The following is a 22,388-nucleotide window of genomic DNA, read 5'->3' on the forward strand; positions in this document are numbered from 1 at the left end:
CTGCTACTTTACCCTTAGACTGCCATAATGCACTGGGATACTACTCGGAGAGTGAGATTTTGCTCCATACAAGTTTTTGCAACAACACCCATTGCCACTTGCCTGTCCCACAAACACTGCCTACAGTTTCAGGTGAAACAAGAGCTCTTTGAGTTTAAGATACTCCCCTTTTGGCCTTACCAATGCATCTCTGGTGTTCACCAAGGTGATAGTGGTGGCTGCAGGCCGTCTGCGAAGGTTGGGAATGCTGGTCTTCCCATACCTCAACTGGCTACTGAAGACTGGATCTCTTCAAGTACTCTTAAGCCACCTCCAGACGACGGCTAACTTGTTGACATAGTTGGGTTTTTCAAGCAATGTGCAGAAGTCACACTTTACTCCCAATTGATCACCTGTCATTGGAGCCATCTCGGTGTTTGGTGCCAGGGGGACTTATCTGAGTCTGCCCTGGTGTAGAAGGAGACCACTAATGACCTGCAATAGTGGCTGCTGAACCACCATTGGACCAGCAGCAGACCCATCTCCCTACCCAGAGTTAATGGTTGAGATGGATGCATTGTTGCTGGGTTAAGGGTGTAGATCAATGGACTCTGGTCTCTGCGAAGGCTTGTATCCATAGCCAGTTTTGGGGTTTTCTAGCTATTCACTTGGCACTGAAGGCATTCCTCCTGACCATTGGAGAATGGGTACAGGTTCTCATGGAAACCCGAACTGCAATGGGTTATTGCAACAAACAGACTGGCATAGTGTTGTGGGTCCTGTGCAGAGAGGCTGGAGTGACCATGGTTGGGGCATATCCCAGATCACCTAACACCTGACTGGCTCTTTAAACCCCAGAGGACAAGCTCAGCCAATGTTGCTGAGCATATCCTGAATGATGGTTACACTTGGAGGTGGCATTGAGCATTTTCCAGCACTGGGGAGAACTTTATCCGGACTGCTGGTTATTGATTGGCTGTTAATGTTGCCCGGATAAAGTCCTTTGTCCATGTTCGAATGCCGTCTGTTCGCACGAACCATGCCACTGCAGGTCTTTTTACCTACTTCAGTACCTAAGAAAAGTGCGCCACAAGCCGCTGGTTCCGAATTAAAAAGCTGTAACATGAACTTAAACATAGTTTCAATCACATTACAAACCCACTTGGGTCATCACATCTGTATACAACCGTCTGGAACTAGCAGAAAATACAATACTTACTAGCTGTTGGGAGGGCAATATGGTTGAGATTCCTTGCCAGGCGGTATAATCCTCGCCTCAGAGTCCAGTTATGATAGCTAGGAAATTTTACATTCTATGTCTGGACCGGATCTATGTTTATGCTAGTGCAAAGCTTGCGTGAAACCAAATGAGCCATGACTAGCACTTTTTAAAGATGGAATCTAAGAACCAGTCTGCTGCACTCATGATGTCCTTCAAACTGGCGCCTAGGCTAAAAGCCTTTAAGGCCATCAACCTTCTTACAGAGTGTACTCTGAAAACCTTGGAGTCTATATTAGCTTTCTGCATGACCCACCCAACCCAGTGGGCTAGTGTGGGAGAAGAAACCGCCTTGAGTGGGTTATGCAGGGCAATAAGAAGTTGCTGTTTACCCTGTGGTCAAAATAACTCTGACATCTCCTCATATACCTTGAGGCACTGCACCACACACAGCTTGGCTGACGAGGTGATAACTTGGTCCGTCTATTGACCGTAAAAGACACTCCTCCTGGGGAGAATACTCTACCTGTAGTAGCCAGTGCCCGCATGTCCGACCTGTCTGCAGAACACCAGGTATGGCCAATTTTGCTGAAAGCTCCTTTCGAGACAAACCTGTTCCATTGACAGGACAAGAATAAATTTAGTACCCGATTGACTTCCCAGAGCGCAGAGTAACTCTGTTCTTGTGGAAGGGAAAGACTGTTCCCCTGAAAATGCCGGCATACAAAAGGGTATTTCCCCAAGCAATAGGGAAGGACTTCTGTTGCCCACTGCTTTTCTGATTCCAGTGGTTCTTCATCTGACATTGCGGATAGAGATCAGAAAGATTACTTTTGCACTCAGAGGTGTTGCATAAATTTGATGAAGAGATTCAAATGTTACCTGGAGGCTTGTGAGTGAAGTGCTAGCAAAATGTTGCCTGATCCAGTCTGACACCTAGGGCAATTCACAAACTGAAGAGTCTGCGGTATATGCTCTCCCAGGAAAGGTCTTATTAAAGGTAAGTAACTTTGACAAAGTCAATACCTTTCAGAGGCGAGACCTGTTGGCTTTGCCAATGCTACTTGTTATTTCAGACTAAGGGAGATTCTTATTCTAAGACTATTACATGCATTTGAGAGGAGATAGTGATGGTAGAGATATTGGCTCTACCTGTTACTGTACAGGTTGGTCACTAGTGTGAAATCCCAATAAAGTCTGTAAAGACTACACTTTTTAGAAACCAGAGCTTCATTGTTTGAACTCTTGTCTCACGAAAACCATGAATGCTATCCTCATCGTGTCTTCATGTTTTGCAGGACGAGGAATTTTATATGGTGAAGTGGAAAGGGTATCCTGAATCGCAAAATACCTGGGAGCCCCGCAAGAACCTAAAGTGCTTCAATCTACTAAAGCAGTTCCACAAAGACCTTGAGAATGAAGTTATCCGCCGGGAAGGCAAGCTACGAAAGGGTGTGCGTCGGCTGGACCAGAGCCTCTCCAGCTACTTGGTGCAAAAGGCTAAAACACGCAAAGCCCTGCGCCAGTGGGAGCACCATCTCAATGTCAAGCGCAACCACAACGGCATAATCAAGGTGGAAAACGAAGTCGATCTGGAGGGCCCACCCAAAGATTTTGTATACATTAATGAGTATAAGGTCGGTGATGGCATCAACCTAACTGAAGTGGCAGTGGGCTGTGAATGCAAGGACTGCTACGTTAAAGCAGTAGACGGCTGCTGCCCTGGTGCATCCCAGAACCGCTTTGCCTACAATGACCAGGGCCAGGTGAAGATTAGGGCTGGGAAGCCTATCTACGAGTGCAACAAACGCTGCCTGTGTGGCATGGACTGCCCCAACCGGGTGGTGCAGAAGGGCATTCAGTACGACATGTGTATATTCCGAACCCCCAACCATCGAGGCTGGGGTGTACGCACTTTGGAGAAGATTCGGAAGAACAGTTTTGTCATGGAGTATGTTGGAGAGGTAGGAGTTTTATTTTGTCTTGTTGGTCAGTGATATTCGCCTTCACCATTATGTTGGCAGGCCTTGTTCTATAAAGAGGTGCTTCCTCTGAAGGTGGAACAGGAATCTGATGTTGCGTAGCGTGGACCACATCTCTGCATGTACCTTGCAGGCTTCTTGACTATTCCAATTGTATGTTCTAGTTCTTGATTTGTACAAATTCTGGAATGACCTGCTACATACATGCGTACTTCGATTCCCAGCTGTCTTAATTTGTTGGCTGAAGTAAGCTGATCGCGTTCTAGGTGGAGGGATGTGGCTTTCGGTTACTGGGGGAGGGATTGGGGGTTAATGGCAGCTTTGCACTTTAATGATTCAGTCACCTCATTCTGTTTCTAGAGTGTCTGTCCCAGTTCCTGTTTGGAAGCCTCACATGTAACTAAACAGTGGCAACTAGAGGATTGTTTTGTATGAGCACGATTTTCGTGAATGTAATATAATTTCATTCTCCAGTCACTGGATGTTTTGGAATAGATGGTGAAACGCTTCACTGAATGCTAGAAAAGTTACTTTCTTCTGAAAGTGGTGGTGGTGGTGGTGGTGGGGAGTGGGGGGGGGGGGGGTGAGGTTGCTTAGAAGTGACAAAGGTGTTGTTTTCTGGTTTGTGTCCTATCCTCTGCTCCAGTGTGGGCTTTCCGGTCCCATTTGTATTTTATTGATCTCATCTAATTGATTTATGCATACTCGCACGCCCGGTTCTTGGAACTTAGAAGGTTAATGGCTAGCCGCTAGAGACTGTGGCATGGTGTGGTGTACCTAGTTCCTGCACTTTACATGGCTCTGCTGCCTATAGAGGGTGCAGTGTGGAATTTCCTTTTACCTCCAAATATCTGGATCTCTTTTTTTTTTGTGCAAAGTTTGACTTCCCTCCTTTTTATCGATGTCTTATCTCCTTCTTATGCCCCTAAAACTTGGGTAACTTCCTTGAACATATACAGTTTTTGCAATGCGCTCTGATATCCCTCAGGATCATGTTCGCGCTACATAAATATAAATAATTTATAGAAAATTTGGGAAATGATTTCGGTAGGATTTGTGCCTCCTTGTGCGAAAACAATTTTTTAACTGCCTTACTTTCCCCATTGCCTGTAACATTTTACACTTTCATGAGGAAAAGATTGATTTTTCACACGGTCTGTCTCGCACCCCTCCTCAACCCCTTGGCTGAGCCCACAGCCTGAAGGGTTGTGGATGTATCAGCATGCTCTTGCTTTACCAGATTGTGCCTCCTTTGGTTTTCATTCCCTCTTGGATTCACCCTGTTCGGAGTCCTTGACATTTCTGTAACTATGGGATCATGCCAGAGTAAAGTGCAATCTGACGTCAACCAAGAGGTTTTTGGCTGGTAGATGTGCCTCATTCTTCTGTTCTCTGTAGATAATGTAGGGGCTTGTAACGATGGAGAAACGCAGGGAAGTTTTAATTGGCCCACCCACGTTCACTGCTGATTTGCTTGCATAGTTGGTGTTGATCAGTGTAGCATCTGTTTTACCTGGAGGACAGACACTAAAACACAGAGCAGAGTGACCGGTGCAATTTGCTCCCTTTCAGAAGCTGCACACGAGTTCATGCAGTTTCGAATCTGCCATCTTTTCTCTGGGCACTTAACCTACATCTCTGGATCAGAAGAGAAGGATTGTGAAATAAAGTGCAGATTGGATGCAACAGCTAATATTTCATATTCGTCAGAACTTCCTGGAATCTGTGTTTGCATCCAGTAAATATTACCTGAAACTGTTATGTTATAGCCGTACTTTTAGAGCGCACGGCTACCCCGAGGGGTGTCCCGGCGCTTTAGCAAAGAGGCCTGAAAAACTCAGAAAACAACAAAGCAGAGACACAGCAGTCACAGAGATCATGTAGAGAAAAGCACGGTCTTCAGCTCCTTCCTGAAAGCCAGAAGATTATTGGCTTTGCGGAGGGAGAGAGGGAGCTCATTCCAAAAACGAGCCGCCACATATTGGAAGGACCGGCCTCCCATCCGGACTCGTTTCACAGCAGGAACTACCATTTTTGCCAAATCAGCAGACCGCAACATCCTCCGGAACATAGGGAGCAATGCGCTTCCTAATGTAGCCGGGGCCAATAGAATGAAGGGCTTTAAATGCCAACGTGAGGATTTTGAACCTAATTCTACTCGAAATAGGTAGCCAGTGCAGCCTTTTAAGCAGCACTGAGGCACTGGCTCTCCTTGGCAGGCCAAATATGGCTCTAGCCGCCGAGTTTTGGACGATTTGCAGTCTGGACAAGAGGTACTTTGGCAGACCTGCAAAGAGCGCATTAGCGTAATCTAATCTAGATCCCACAAGCGCCTGGACTACGGTCTTACGGTATTGTAGGGAAAGCAGTGGAAGGAATTTCCTAAGCATCTTAAGGATGCCGAAGCATTTCCCCGATAGCCCCAAAATGTGAGGTCGAAAAGAGAGATCGTCATCGAATACAACTCCAAGGTTTTTCACTTGGGAAGATGACGTCTCAGGAGGAAACATATCCTGGGGCCACCACGACTTCCAACCAGGATCAGGGGCACAGCCGAAAAAGAGCAGCTCAGACTTATCTGAGTTGCATTTCAGGCTGTGCCGCTGAAACCACTTGAAAACTGCACTCAAACAGTCTTTAATTCTGTCGCCGTCAAACACCTCTCCCTTCCTGCATGTAAACAGGAGCTGAGTGTCATCAGCGTATGTTATGACCCGGGCCCCATAAGCCTCCGCTACCCTCGCCAGAGGGGCCATATAGATGTTAAAGATGGTGGGGCTCAGAATGGACCCTTGAGGCACCCCCACCTCTAGCGATGGCATTTCCGCGGAGAACGGTGGAGCCCAGATCACCTGCCGACGGTCGGCTAGGAAGGATTGGAACCAGTCCAGCACCGTCCCCCTCAGTCCTATCTCCCTGAGTCTTAAAAGGAGGCCTGCGTGGGGAACGGTGTCGAACGCCGCCGACAGGTCGAGCATGACTAACATAGCCTTTCCCCCCAGATCGAGCGTCTCCCTGATGGCGTCGGTCACCTCCACGAGGGCTGTCTCCGTGCTGTAATTAGCCCGGAAGCCAGATTGAGAATCATGGAGCAGGTTGTTATTCTCGATAAAGGTGGTGAGTGTTGAACATGTTTCTCAACCACCTTCGCCAGAGCAGGGAGGAGGGAGATCGGTCTATAGTTAGCCAGCTGCAGGGGATCTAACAGAGGCTTTTTGATCAGCGGCAGAATGAGTGCATTTTTCCATTCTCGAGGTACCACCCCGGAGCTCAGTGACAAATTGAGCAGGGGGTTCAGCAAGCTGTTCACTGCCGAAGCCACCTTGGCCAGACACTTAGCTGGACAGGCATCCAAAGGTGAACCGGATTGAAGCCGGGATAGTAGCTCAAGTGAGGTTTCACAGGACAACTGGGGAAAAACCGATAGTGTGGGCCCTGGCTCTACCTCTGAGGTAGAAGCCGACCTCCAGTTGGAAACTGGGGCAGCGGCATCCACAAAAGGAGCCACGGGGAAAAGAGTCCTGAATCTTTATGATTTTTGTGACAAAGTCAGCAAGCTGCCTAATCCAATCTTCCGTGTGAGTGTGAGAGGGCGCCTGCAGCCGGATCTACAAACTCCTTCACAATTCTGAACAGTTCCCTGCTCGTGTTATCAGCTTGGTCTATTCTATGTTCGAGGTAGTCCTTTTTGGCTACAGCAATCTGTTTGTGATACAGTTTCATAACATCACGATACTTGGTCTTCTCCACAGGATCGTACATACGGCGCCAGAGTCTTTCCGCCTTTTTGCAATCTTGGCGCATTGTACGTAGTGTGGGGGTAAACCAAGGAGCGGAGTCATGGCAAGGGGCTGTTCTAACTGCCTTCAAAGGAGCTAACTTCTCAAATCTTGTTTGTAACCAGTTCTGCACCAAAGTTACATCAACTTCTAGGTGCCCTGTCAGTTGACATGGGTGTTGATATAGCGCATCAGAGAGCATGTCAGCTGTCACTAAGTGAAAAGCTCTAGACTGTCGAGTCTTCTCCCTCTGTGATCTTTGGCTGGTCCTAGACTCATGTATTATAACAAAATTTATTATAAAATGGTCTGACCAGAGAACAGGGAGCGGCGGGGACACCTCGATAGGCACCGTAGAAAAAATTAAGTCAAGCGTGTGGCCTTTGACATGGGTGGAACTATCTATGAAAGGGGCGAGGCCCAGCAGTGTAGTGATGTCCCCCAGTTTGGACGCTTCAGCGTCTGTTATTGAATCCATGTGCAAGTTTAAATCGCCCAGCAGCATGCAGTGCTCTACTCGCATGCAGGGTGTAGCTAAAGCAGACTGCAGGTCCTCAAAAAAAGAGCCAATGGGACCCGGTGGTCTATAGATGAGAATCCCAGTACACGTCTGTGTAGCCGAAAGATGGAGATTGAAGCCAAGGGCTTCACATCCTGTGATATTGTCCACCGGGAAGGACGAACACCCCAAGGCCTTGTCTACTATCAAGGCCACTCCACCACCTCTGCCCCCAACTCTGTCTTTCCTTAAGATGGTATAGTTAGAAGGCAGGGCACAGGCAATGTCCGGTTCCGAGCCCGCCCCTAACCACGTCTCAGTCAGAAATAGACATGATAGTTTAGAATGTGCCAAAAGATCCCAGATATCCGAAGAGTGACAGGCCAGGGACCTGGTGTTCAAGAGGGCACTATGACAAGACAGAGGGGACAGGTGTTGGCGTAGGCGAAGCGCGCCACCCACAGACGGGACAGCCTTTACCCAGAAGGCGACCTCCGGGAAAAGAGAATTACATCCCACTCGAGGGGGACGAAGAGCAAACAAGGCAGCAGCGCTATAGGAGATCATCGTGGCAAGGCGGGTCAAAGCGCCGGCTCTACAATCATGAAAAGCCTACCTGCTAGATAGATAAGACGAGTTCCAGAGTCCCGCCTCAAACGCCTCCGGATCGTGGACGGGTGCAGACGGGCAGGACTCTGGCACGACTCAGGCGCAGTGAGGGCGCCACTGCTGCGCGTAACCGCTGCGCGAATTCAAGCGAGCTTTAAATAGCGTGCTCTCCGCGTCCCAGCTCACCTGGACGCTCCAAGATGGCGCTCACACTCCACTACCCAAGGCAAGATGTCCGCCGTCAACCACAACCTCCCCAGAACCGGACCCGCCAAACAGCGGTGGTGGTTCCAGAAATTATGTGCAAGGTAGGGGGCAGGAGGGGAGCTAAAAACGAGGGATAATGCAAATAAAATAAAAATAAATGCCAAAAACGGGGCTTTAAAATGCAGCAGTGCAATGCACAAGGAACCGCGACCAACAGCGAGGCGCCAAGTGAATTCTCAGCCTCCGGATATCTTACCAGGTAATCCCCTCGTGATGCTCGCCCTAAATAGCGTGCTCTCCGCGTCCCAGCTCACCTGGACGCTCCAAGATGGCGCTCACACTCCACTACCCAAGGCAAGATGTCCGCTGTCAACCACAACCTCCCCAGAACCGGACCCGCCAAACAGCGGTGGTTGTTCCAGAAATTATGTGCAAGGTAGGGGGCAGGAGGGGAGCTAAAAACGAGGGATAATGCAAATAAAATAAAAATAAATGCCAAAAACGGTGCTTTAAAATGCAGCAGTGCAATGCACAAGGAAACGCGACCAGCGTGACCAACAGCGAGGCGCCAAGTGAATTCTCAGCCTCAGGATACCTTACCAACTGTACACTAGTATATTAGAAAGTTCTACATCAAGTTTGTTTATCTTCAGGAAAAATGTCCATGTTTCTGAGTTGGCAGCACTCTTATTGTAGAGTTTATATTGAATGATCTTGCATAAAAATAAAGCATATAGCTGGATGGTTGTGAGACTAGAAAAAGGCATTATCACAAGCCTAGTTTCCGCAATACCCTCAATTATGGACAGCATTACCAAAGCATTAGGCAGCACAAGGAAGTAGTGGTCCTCAAGCCGCAGCAGTGGAACACATTGCTCGTTCCCCAATTGTTATCCATTCTAGGATGGCAGATGTTTTACTGTAATTAAATGAGTGATTCAACTCCTTTCTGAATATTTTCCTGTACCTTCAGTCCCCACCACCGTATATTTCACCCAGACCGTCCTTGCATGGGTCTTTCTGAAGTCCTAACACTGCAGCAGGAGCAAAGATCCATGGAAGTGGGATCTACATTTACCCAATAGTTGTATTACTGGCTTGAAAAGGCACATAATACAATTTCTACAACCTTTAGTAATAGAATGCTGTAACACGGACTGAATGTGTTTATGCTTACCAGGATATTTTTAAAATGCTTTCTTTTTAGATAATGAAATTCTACTTCACTTCGGAGTCTGCAATCATGTGAAATACTTTAACCATCATAGTGGGGCGAAGGTAGATGATTGCCTGAGGAATGGGTGAATACTATTTTACTTTGACCTACAATAGCCGTTCATTTTTCAGAGGTCCAACTTAAAGAAGCAGATATGTTTGGCGTAAAATTACAGAAAATTACAAAAGTTGCCTCAAGTTCTTTCCTAGCGTTGGGACGTGGCATTATGCAAAAGTGTAAGGCACATGCTTTGTCTATGGGACCTAGGTTCTGGGCTAAAGGGGGACTAACGCCCTTTGATCAGTTAGTGGAGATTTCCCTAAACCATTGCCCAGACATGGAAAGTGGCCCTCAGTCTGATCTAATCACTAATAGAAGAGGATCTTATGATTAATCCTTCACTTTGACCAAAAACAGAGTTAGAACTCAGAAAATAGAATTGGAAAGTCTCTAGTCGTCCTATTAAAATGATTCATTTTCACCTGACCGGTCACTTAAATGTTTTCTATGAAATTCAGTCTAAGCCCAAGTGAACTCCAAAAACCTGACTAACCTGATCGTCACCCTTTCTCCTCACTGCGGAGCTTTCCTGACTTCCGCCTATTGGCAGTTTTCTGCTGTCTCCTTTTACCATCGCCTGCCTGTTGCCTCTTGGTACTACGTGCAGGTCAGGCAAGTAGTGTTGCTCCTTCCAGCCTCATTGGCAGTCCTAGTCTGCTTCCTCCAGGTCATTGGCTGTTTTTCTCTTCTTCACGTGGCCCAGTCAATCATAACTTTGCTCTTCGTACCAAGGCAGTGTCGTTTTTCAACTGGGTCGTCCTATGCTGACTCGCACAGCATATTTTCAGCTGATTTCTCCTTGTTTTCGCCAGCTCTGTTCTGTTGGTTTGTGCAGCTTTTCCTCACGCTGATTAGCACAACTCTACTTAGTGGCTGCATGTATCTGAAATAAACAGGTTAGTATTAGATTCCTTACCTTAGAATATCCCTAGGCGTCGGACTGAATCCGGAAGGTTTTGTGTAGCAGTACCCCTGCGCGTCGTCCGCGGCTCCGCGTTAGTCGTTGGCGCCGTGATGACGTCGTCTGAGTACTTTGACGCCTCCCTCGCGCGCTGACGTCCGTTCTTCTTTTTTCCGCACCAGCAAGCGCTGATCCGGACAAAGTGGTGCACTTATTCATTTTTTGACTAAGCTTTTTCGATCTTTTTGATCTGTTTTTTGAGTCCAATGACTCAATCGGTGCCGGTAGGGATGTCCAGGTTCAAGCCCTGTGCCGACTGCGACCGACTGATGTCGGTTACCGACCCCCATCGCCAGTGCCTACACTGCTTGGGGTTCGACGATAAGTCATGCCCCAACTGCCTGGCCTTGTTGCAAAAGGCTAGGCGGGAGCGGTCCCGTATGCCCTCGAGCTCTGGAAGTCTGCCCCGCGCCGTTAGAAGTCCTGTTCTAGGAGGAGGTCGAGGGACCGGTCGCGGGGCCGGAGTCATCGCAGCTCGTAGAGCCGTCACCACTCGTCGAGCTCCAAGTACTCTTGTAAGAGGCACAAGAAGTCAAAGCAGCAGCACCGCTCTTCTGACTCAGATCGGGAATCCAAGAGGTACGAACAGTTTGGTAAGAAACTGTTCTCGTCCCTTAGCTGCGGACTGCGGTCAGTCAACACCGCCGCCTCTTGGGCCGTTATACCCACTCTGTGGGATACGGTTGCGGCCGTGCTGCCAGAGTGCCCGGAAGGGACCCGGGCAAAGCTCGCTCAAGCCTTCGCAGAGGGACGAGACGCAGCGCTGCATTCTATATTATGTGGGCTGGGTACCACAGACTCACTGGGCAGGGCGATGTCCACGACGGTGGTGGCTCGGCGCCACGCCTGGTTGAGGTCCGCCAACTTATCGACTGATGTCCAGAGCACCCTCATGGACATGCCGTTTGATGGCAGCCACCTCTTTGGTGGCAAACCAGATCATGCGCTTGAACGGCTCAAGGACTCGAGGGCTACGGCCAAGTCCTTGGGCCTGTCGGCCCGCGTCGGCAGCAGTCTGCCTTTCGTGGCCAAGGAAGGGGCGTCCCCACACGTCCTGCCAGCCACAGGCCGCTGACTAACATCCAGCGCGGCGGCGGACGTGGTAACCGCGGTGGCCGGGACAGCGGCGAGGCCAGTCAACATCCACCCCTGCAGCATCTGCCTCAAAGCCCTCCTAGTCCGAGCTTTCCGGACCGATCGACGCCAGTGGGGGGCAGGGTTCAACATGACCTCCTCCACTGGCGCACCATCACTTCAGACAGGTGGGTGCTGCAAATCGTCCGAAGGGGCTACTCCCTCCCCTTCAAGTCGACTCCTCCAGCCATGCCACCGCAATACCACCGTGTCGGGGGATCACTTGAATCTTCTGCAGGAGAAAGTTACGGCCCTCTTGGCCAAGGGGGCCATCGAGCGTGTTCCTGGGCCAGAAGTGGGGTGTGGTTGCTATTCACACTACTTTCTGGTTCCCAAGAAGGACAAAGGGGGCCTAAGCCCCATCTTGGACCTCCGGAACATCAACGGCTTCCTCCGGAAGGATAAGTTCAAGATGCTGACTTTGGCTCCGGTCTTAGCTGCCCAAGACCCAGGATACTGGATCGTAGCGTTGGACTTGCAGGACGCATATTTCCACATCCCTGTCCTGCCGGCCCACCGGCGCTACCTGCGGTTCACGGTAGGCCACGAGCACTTTGTTTACCGTGCTCTTCTTCGGCCTTACCAGCGCCCCTCGGGTGTTCACGAAAGTGATGGCGGTGAACGCAGCTTATCTGCGCACATTAGGGGTTCAGTCTTCCCCCCTATCTCGACGACTGGTTGTTGAAGGTGGGCTCGCCCCAGACAGTCGTCGGCCACCTCCAGACTACGGCCGACCTCCTGCCATTGCTGGGGTTCTCCAGCAATGTGCCGAAGTTACACATGTGCCCCTCTCAGAAGCTCCTGTTCATCAGAGCGGATCTGGACTTGGCGCCACTTCACAATTGCCCTCTTCGTCTTCTTACTCTTAATACTGCTTTCCTGGTTGCCATCACCTCTGCCAGGAGAGTTAGTGCGCTCCAGGCTCTTTCTTCCAAGCCTCCTTTCCTTTCTGTCCATCCGGACAAGGTTGTGTTGAGAACGCGTCCCTCTTTCCCGCCCAAGGTAGTCAAGGCCTTCCACATCGGGCAGTCCATCACCTTGCCCCCCCCCCCCCCCCCCATTCTTTACACCTCCGCATCCCTCAAAAGAGGAAGAGAGGCTCCACCGTCTGGACCCAAAACGTGCGCTCTCCTTCTACCTTGATCACACATGCCTGTTCCGGGTGGATGACCAACTCTTTGTTGGTTACATGGGCGCTAACAAGTTACGGGCACAAACGGACCATCTCTCGGTGAGTCGTGTTGTGCATCAAGGCATGCTATTCTTTGGCTAAAAAGGAGCCTCCTGTGGGGCTGAGGGCCCATTCCACTCTGGCCAAGGCGGCTACTACGGCCCTGAGCCGGGTAGTCCCCATACAGGACATCTGTCAGGCAGCTACGTGGGCCTCGCTGCACACGTTCGCAAGACACTACTGCCTGGACAGCCAAGTCCGGAGAGATGGCTTTTTCTTCCGTTCTCCAGGACTTTCTGGTGTGATTATTGGTTCGCATACCCGCCTCCAGGGTTGGTATTGCTGGGGTATCTATTCTAAGGTAAGGAATCTAATACTAACCTGTTTCATTCAGATGCACAAGTTACTTACCTTCGGTAACAATATATCTGTAAGAAACAGTAGTTAGTATTAGATTCCTTACCGCCCCACCTATCCTCCCCGTTCTGTGAACCGATATCTAGGGTTAAGGTTCATCCCTTTTAGGGCCCTAGTTTTCATGGTCCCAGTGTTGGTTTTTATCATGGCTCTGCGTTTCTGGCACGGAAAAGCTGTGTATAAGAACTGACGTCAGCGCGCGAGGGCGGCGTCTAAGTACTCCGTCATCACGGTGACAACTGACGCGGAGCCGCGGGCGACGCCTACCGACACGCAGGGGTACTGCTACGCAAAACTTTCCGCATCCAGTCTGACGCCTGGGGATATTCTAAGGTAAGGAATCTGATACTAACTACTGTTTCTTACAGATAGATCATTGCCGAAGGCAAGTAACTTGTGCTTCAAGCTTTGCGTTGCTTTTGTTTACTCTGTGCGAGTTCAACTACGCGCACTCTTGTGGAGGGGACATGCATGGGGACCAGACACACATCAGCCACAATGCTCTACAACATAGCCAAACGTTTTGGCTAAACACATATGGTCCAAAACGTAAGACCAGTTGGCTATGCCAGTGCTTGTTTTAACATAGTAAAGGATCCATCTAAGCCGGCATGTGTAAGTAAAAAGATCATAGCCATGCAGAAGCTATGTGACAATCTGGCAATTTATTTATTGTTTAATTTTTTTAAATATAGTAACATTTTCTTAAATACATTGCAAAGACATTTCGCAGTAGCAAAACGCAGCAGCACCATCCCTACAACAGCAGCATCATACAAAAACAGTTTTCGACAATCCAGCAGCCTCATCATATACTTATACACCATTGCAGTTACTTTCTTGTTTCGCGGCTCGTACCCCCGCCATAGGAAATCACTTTGTATCTGAGAGTGAAAGACCATAATGTGTGAGCCATGGTTTCCATATTTTCCACAACTTTTTGGGACAACCCTGTACCTTTAGAAGTAGTCTTTTTCCCCCAACATATACATGTCCATGCTTTTTTTCCCCATTCTATTAAAGATGGGTTTGCCACTGCCTCCACGCCTTAGCCAGTTACGTTTTGCCACCACTAATCCTAATTGAAGTAGGGTTATCTTTGGTTTGGGGAGATCAGTTTCAGTGGCTATTCCCTGTAAAACAAACTGCGGGCTGAGCGGAACCGTCACACCCAGAACCGCACCTAGCTCTCCCACCAAAGTGTTCCAATACCTTTTGGATCTGATGGCAGTCCCTGTGTGGAAGAATGTGCCTATCTAAGCCCCACAGCGCAAGCAATCTGGGGTATCCGCCCTCCCTTTGCGATTCAATCACGCTCTTTCATCATGCTCTATGCAAATACTTGAATTGAATCGGTCGGAGCCTAGACTTAATGGCTACCTCGCGGGGCTGCATCAGCGCCATTTCCCAGTGAATGTCATCTATTTTCCAACTCTGACTCCCATTTGGCTCTCAACTTCTGCAAAGTGTCTGGCTTGTTATTAACTAATGTCCTATATGTCCATGAGACAGCCTTCTCCGGTATCTTCCCCATCAGAAGTCGCCCCTCCAGCGGTGCAAACTCAGGGATGTCCGTGGTGTCTATATTTTGTGCTCGCCACGCATGGGTCAGCTGCAGGTATCTGTAGCGCTGAGTCTTATTCATGTCCTATTCGGACTGAAGGTGTGAAAATCTGGTAATTTATTTTGATGAAAAGATCCATAAAATCATTGGCAGCCTTAATTTAAAGAACCAGATTGGGGCGGATGATGTAACAACCTACCTATGAATGAGGAGAATGATCTGTCCGCGCCAATTATGTTGGAGAAACAGGATGAGGGCATAGACCGAAACCGTCGGCCTACTCTGGAGTGGTTTCAGATTCCCACAGAGGAAATGTTCACTAAAATGGCTTTGACTGTTTATTTTGGGTCACCTTTGGACCCCCTTCCCGCAGAGTATTTGGAAGGATTCAAAGTTGGAACTCTTTCCTTGGCTGCATCAAATCTGCTGCCAATCATTGAATAAATGTAGAGGTCCCAGAATGCTGGAAACAGGCAATAGTGACCCTGTTACGCAAGAAACCAACACTTGATCCTCTTTGCCCGTCTAAATATAGACCTATCTCCCGGTTAACCTACTTGGTAAAAATTCTTGAGCGAGTAGTTAGTAAATCAGTGTCCCGTTATTTAGAGGATAATCTACTGGATGAGCTGCAAGTGGGGTTCCGTCCTGAGCATGGGAAACAGCCCTAATGACTGTATGATGATTTGAGAATTCGAGCGGACTATGGACAATCGGTCGTATTAGTGCTGCTGGGCATGTCAGCCGCATTTGATATGGTGAACCACAGCATTCTGCTAAAAGGACTTAAACATTGGAGTTAAGTGTCAGGCATTAAAATGTCTTCAGTCCTATCTATCGCACATGACACAGGCAGTGAGTATTCAACGTTTCTCATCTACGAAGACCTCCGTCCAACATGGGGTCCTGCAGGGATCAGCAATCAGTCCGATTTCATTCAATGTATACCTGCGTCCACTTATTCCTATAATTAAGTCCTTTGGAGTAGAATGTCCACTCTGCTGACGATACACAGCTTGTTTTCGCTGGAAGGAACTCCAACAATCTACATGAATAAATTTTGTACGTGCATGCAAAGTACTACAAACTGGCTTAGAAATAACTTACTCCATTTCAATGGAGATAAAACAGAAGTTGTATATTGTATTACAAGTAAAATAACTCTCCCCTTCCCGTTGACTTCCGGCTCACCTCTACAGATACACATTTAATTCCAGATAAAACAGTATGCAATCTGGGGGGTGTTGATGGATAACAGTCTTCAACTGGACTCACAAGTAAACAAAATAGTTGGTACCTGTTTTTGTTTGATTAGAGCTCTACGAAAGATTCTCCCTTTATTGCCAATTTCTGCCAGAATACAAGTAGTGAGGAGAGTTAATCTAAGCAGGTTGGACTATTGTAACTCCATTTATCTTGGAGCACCAAATTCCTTGATACTGCAGCTGCAAAGAATCCAAACAATAGCAGCAAAGCTAGCTTTGAACCGGCAGAGCAGGTTCTCTGCATTGCTGGCCCGAAGATCTTCATTGGCTGCCGATTCGGCAGAGGATACAATTTAAGTCTCTCTGCATTGTTTTTAAGGCAGTATATGGTCTTGGTCCTAGACCACTGCAGAGAAACTTCACGTGGCATACTCTTCTCCGAGAAACCTTCGTTAATCAACAGCAAACTTTGTGAACACTAATAAAAAAATGTAAAGATCCAGGACAGGAGGGAGAGCCTTTAGCTCCGCGGCTGTGGAATGAACTTCCAATCGACATTAGGCAAAGTGAGAATCTAATGCAATTCAGGAGGAAGTTGAAATCCTGGCTGTTTCCGAGGGAGGAATAATACACTGATGTATTTCCATTGATCCATCTTGCTGTCTTATTCTGTTTCCCTCCCATAACTTTTAACTGTGTTCCTATTTCTAGGGTGGCCGATCAATTATGCACTATAACAAGGTACTCTCTCAGCACCAGGATACCCGTTCGGGTGACAGCGCGGTATGCAAATCTAGTTTACATTACATTACAGAATGTAGATTAGCGATTTTGCCTAATTAATCATATCTCAAAGATGCTATGTTCATAATTCTGTTAAGGGAGAACTGGTGTTCCTCTACATATAGCAGGAGGTCATCAGTATGGAGCGAAATGTTGTCCTCCCATTGCATAGTGCTCTGCTTTGGGAATAAAGCTGGGCGTAATAGGTGGCATAATCTTCAGTAATCCCCTGCCTATCAGTCGCCCAGTGCCCGTCCTCTGCAGATTTTCAAGACCCAGTGGCCTGCCTGCTCCCTGCTATCCAACCAGGGTATGATCCTTCCCCACTTTGCCTCCCACCTCATAGATGCAATGCAGGGTCGCCCTATGCCGGCCTGAGTTGCCATGTCTCTCTATTCTCTTAAATGTTAGGGTGTATTTTTAATATCTTCTTGATCTGGACCTGTCGATTTAGTCTCTGGCAAAGATCTCGTGCTAAAGTGCATCCAACTCTGCCCCCTATATCTTTCTTGTAGCCAACTAATAATGTAAACCGGCCCTTGAACTGCGTTATAGGCTTCCACAAAGTCTGCTGAGTCTACAGTCTCTGTGAAGTAGAATCTGTTGCCTATAAAAGTCTCTCCCATATGCTGATTATTTAGAATCCAGTGACTGAGCGTGACCTCCAAGCACTCTAGTGTAGTATCTAGACAATAAACAGCCCAAAGCGGTGAGTGGTCAGAGATGCCTCTGACCAAGTATTGGACCTCATGAAATCTAGCGAGTCTGTAAGCTACAGTAAATTAAAAAAATCAATTCAGGAAAACCTATCATGCGCCCGAAGTGAACAGTGTAGTGTTTGGGTTAGTTGTGTGCCGTGAGGCCAAGCGCTGAGGGAAAATCTATGGGGTGACCTATGGATACTAACCATCTGGGTGGGGTTGGGGGGGGGGGGGGGCGTGCAACAGTCCTCCACATCACTGAAAGTCATAAATTAAATCTCCATGCACGAATGGTTATCCTTCAGGGAGATTAAGCAGTAGGTAGCTTATGGTCATGGAGGGACATGTACATCCAGTATGTTCAGGGTTGTCCCCTCTCAGGTACCAGTAAGAGCTACATACAGACCGCTTGTGTCTGCCCATGTATTGTGAACCTTGAGTGGCAAAGATGTTCTAACTAGTATTCTTACTTTCCTGGAACCCGAAGTGTACCCTGCGTTTGCGAGCATCTTATGCCCCCAACGGTCTATGGCGCTAAAAGTTGTGCCCACTAAGTGATGGTTGGAGGAGCAAATCTGGGGAGTGACGCTTGATGAATTGCATTACAACCCCATTCTTAATTTGTCACCCAGAACATCAGGCGAAGATGTGCCATTCTAACCCCAGGTGCCATAAGTGCAGATTATTCATGACTGCTGTGTTCTGTCCTCTTCCTTCCCCCCCCCCCCCAATGTGAACCTCTGGATGGGCTGGGGACATGTCCCTAATGCAACGTTAATGTGTTTGTTTGGTGATGAAGTGCAAGAGTTCCTACATTGTAGCAAAACAGCATGTCAACAGAAATACCAACATAATATCCCCTCCCTGCATGACGGACCTAGAACTTCCTGCAGCCCTAATTGTGCAGAGTGCCCGTCTCCTCCAAAACATGAAACCAACTGATGAATGTGGTAATCACCCAGATGTCACCCCACCACCACCCAGATAAAACATGTAAATGTTACCACAGTAAGTCTCTGTATAGAAAAATTTACCAAGTCCACATATACTCTGGGGCCATCCATGCAAACTCCGAAATGGCTCTTTGCACAGTCTTTGTAGTAACAGAGTTACTTCAGTTTGTGGCAATGCTATTAGCCTGTATCATCTCATGGTGCAGTCTAGTTCTCATCCCCGGTTTGCTGCCGCTTATGCCGAGACCTGCGACCGGTCTTTCCCACCACTCTCCAACCAGGCCCAAACCACCTCCGGGTGGTAAAGTTCCAGGTTTTCCCATCTGTTACAACTCGCAGTTTCACTAGGCATATCATGGAGTCCTCTCTTTGACTTCAAGAAAGGACCAGCAAAGTTTTTGTACTTTATGGGCGAAGTATGGGGGCAATTGGCGTGCCCGTTGGTCCTCCACCACTGGCACTGATGCACTGTCTCGGTTGATTACATTTTGTCGAGTTGGGTTTGGTAGACTGCATACGTCTGCCACTAGTCCTTTCCAATGGGGCTCCTTGCTTCCCGCCACGGCGCCTCCATTGCTTTGAAGAATGGGGTGGGGAGAAGGGAGTACTCGCTGCCTGTTGGCTTTCCTGTTTTCTTCCTTAACACCAGGCAGCGTTATCCCCTCATGCAATGGGTCTTGCCAGTAATGACACCTGGCCCCCTTGCATTGAGTGGTAAAGGCTCCTCTTGTATGACATGGGGCCCACTGGGACACTTTATAACCTGGCGGCGGGATCCAGGACAAGTAGATCCAGAGAGAATGGCATATGGGCGAGTATGTTGTACAGAGTGACTCTATTTTTAGGTCTTCATCCGTATGGCAGTGCTCAGGTGTCTCCCTTTGGGCTGCCTCAGTTCATAAAGCGGCTGTAAGCAGTTTGCTTCACGTTTGGGAGAAGTCTATTGATTCACTCTGAGTAAGAAGCCCTTGCATGCAGTGCCGCCAGTATAAAGGGTGCCGCGAATATAAAGGGTGCCGCACTGCATCAGATTTATGCTGGTTTAGGACGCTAGCAGCTGTAGCACCGTGAAAGGCCCCGATTTTATATACATGCTCGAGGCGCCACTTTGACAGATCCCAGCTAGGAGAGTCTGGCTCCCAGGGGCCTCAGGGCGCGTCACCTGCAGGCAGTGGGGCCCGGGCTCCGTCTAACACTTAGCCTATGAGCTGCTACCTACTGGCTGCAGTGTCGGGGGCTCCCAGTTTAGGGCTGCAGCGGTCAATCCAGCCTCCCAAGATCAATGACAGTGCACGAATGTATTGGTGTGCGACCACGAGGGGCCACCAGCTGGGGGCAACTCCGTTCCTTCTGTGGCCTGCAGTCTACGCCCAGCAGCAGCGATGGCGGAGGTCTTGGCCCTCCCATGCTGCCCGGCCTACAACCCCTGGCAACTCAAGACAATCTGTCTTTAGCGAGCCAGTCAAACCGGTTCAGCCAACACAACTTCTTGGCTGCTTCCACTATCCTCCGAAGCGGGGCCTCCAAGTTTCAGCTGCACGGTGTCCTTGGCAGCTTTCATGTCACCTGAGGCGTCTGCCTATTTGAGGTCCCTGCTACACCTTATCATCCAGGCCTCACCTACGATATCTAGCAGCAGGCCACTCTTATTCCTCAGTCGCATGTTGGGTGTCATATAGGTGAGGGGGAGGGAGTTGGGTTGGGTCAGGGAAGAAGAGTTGGGAAGCAGACATTTAATGCTGTGGTAGCTGAATATTTGATGTATTGCGATTTAGTTGATGAGCAGCCATCTTCGTTAGCGGTTGGCCACGCCCCTCAACTTTTACATTAATGCCCTCCAATTGAGCGTAAATTGAGCTGTTTTTAGTAAATCGTCTGGAGACTGGACCAGCTTTTCTATCAACCTATTTGAGTATTTTAACGTGGTTTACAAACACCTGTCCTGGCCTTTACCTTTTATACTGTCCGTTGCCCCCCACTTTTTTTTAAGGGAAGGGGGTTACTTTAGCAAATTATAAAGGCACAATAAAAGACAAATTACCCCTTTGTATGCTGATGACAGAACCGCTCCGTCATCAGCTGCGGAGGCGCTGTGCTGATGACGAGCAGCTCAGTCATGGCCCTGCCGCCGCGCCTGCGCTGGGCGTTCTATTGAGCGGACGGGCCATGACGGAACCGCTCCGTCATGAGCACAGCCCACCCGCGGCTGATGACGAAGCGGTTCCGTCACCAGCATGCGGCCGCCCTGCCCCCTTAGCAATGCGGCGGAATAGCCGCCGCAGTGAAGGGGTTAATGTCTAACCCTAAAAAAAATTATTTTCAGCTGTGAGAAAGTGGCTCTATATATACTGGACTAGAATAAAGTACAGTGTGTATAGTCCACAAATCCCAGAGGTATAACAGAGGTTAAAGTCAGGGCTGACCTTACACTCCAAATAGTGGTAGCTTGGTCGAGCAGTAAGGCAGTACCAGAGGACAGTGTAAAGCATTTGTTGTACACTGTCGATACAAAAGGGATGATGGACTGAGCGTACGAGCAAATCAAACACTCACCCCAGTCAACTGATCTGGGTTTAATCCATCACCATTCTTTTGCTGACTCTGCCACCCCAGTTCAGACATGGCCATATGCAAATCAGTCTGACCCTGTGCCTCATGGGAACAGTCCAGGTGTACACACTCAGTCAGCAAACTGTTTCCCACACTCAAGGACTGAACTCCAGGCCAATTGTTTTTATATCCACAGATAGTAGTTTTATTTTTAGAACCAGCCGATATCAAAATATACTTTTCTCAATATGAGTACTCTCATGTAATTACTTTGCAAAGAGCAATAAAGTTTATGAACACAATAGATATAGGAGTTGCAGTAAACACACTTCTAAAAACACTATAGCATTGAGCTCAATGGGTTTTCATCATGTAATTAGTTGATTGCCATATAGATTACTTTAGTAGTTCCAGGACTAGATCCTAGATTCAGTTCTGGGGTCTAAGCTGAAACCAGATTAGCAAAAACGTTTTAGTTACTGTAGTGAATTTTCATGAATATAAAGCTGTTTTTAAAAGTTCACACTTAGAAACTTTTCAATTACAATCTGGCAATGTTATCCAATGGGAGAAAATTCAGGTTGCAGGTAAAGTACGATCTTGTTGCTTTTGTAATCCAGTAATGGACTCCTAGGGCCAGCACTGGGGGTCTCAATTTAAAACCGGTAGGTAATTGCATTTCAGTATTTCGTATGATTTTTAGAGAATACTTCAAGCTTTCAAAAGTAGACACTTGCAAGAAAATTCATAGAAAAGCAGACAATGGATTCCTATGGAGAAAATACAGATTACTAGTAAATCCGGCAAGGATTACTTTTGCGGTTCAGTACTGGGCTACAAGGTACAGTACTGGCTTCTCCCCTGATCACAGGTGAGTACTTCGGAATTCGGGTGATTTTATATGAATATTTTTAGTTTCTAAAACTTCACACTTTGAATATTTTTCGAATCAAACCAGTAAATGTTATCCAATGGCAGTTAAAACCAGTAAATGTTATCCAATGGCAGGTAAGTGAGTTAACGGTTTCCAGGTTAGTACTTAGCTGGTGAAGTTAGAGTTCTGGGCTTAGACTCGGGGCCCCCCAGGGTCAGGTAAGTACAGTTAGTTCACCCTCAGCGTCACAGGGGCGGACAGGTGCAGAGGTAGTTGGGCCCAATGGTATCCAATGAGGGAAAGGGGGCCACTGGTTGGTGGCTGCTGGCTAGCAGGCCACGCGGCTGTGGGAGCTGGACTCCTGGTCATTTTTTTCAGGGCAAAGGGGGAAGTAGGATGGGACAAAGGTGGCATAGCCAGCGAGACACTGGTGGCTGGGTTCAGGGTTCTTTTGAGCCGTCGGGCGCTAAATGTTATCCAATGGGAAAGGTCAAAAAGTAACAAAGGCTGCAGGCTCTGGGACGG

The 22,388-nt window shown here is 48.3% G+C and overlaps 1 protein-coding gene across 1 annotated transcript in view; it reads left to right on the forward strand.

The window, feature by feature from the left end:
- The window catches only part of SUV39H1 (SUV39H1 histone lysine methyltransferase), a 66,793-nt gene that overhangs the window by 32,495 nt on the left and 11,910 nt on the right, over positions 1–22,388 (forward strand). The window contains exon 4 of the mRNA XM_086940346.1: positions 2,497–3,162. Within this exon, the coding sequence (XP_086796472.1) occupies positions 2,497–3,162 (666 nt within the window). The remainder of the gene's footprint in view (positions 1–2,496; positions 3,163–22,388) is intronic.

The sequence above is a fragment of the Lissotriton vulgaris genome, chromosome 10 (assembly GCF_964263255.1).
Source record: "Lissotriton vulgaris chromosome 10, aLisVul1.2, whole genome shotgun sequence".
NCBI classification, from domain to species: domain Eukaryota; kingdom Metazoa; phylum Chordata; class Amphibia; order Caudata; family Salamandridae; genus Lissotriton; species Lissotriton vulgaris.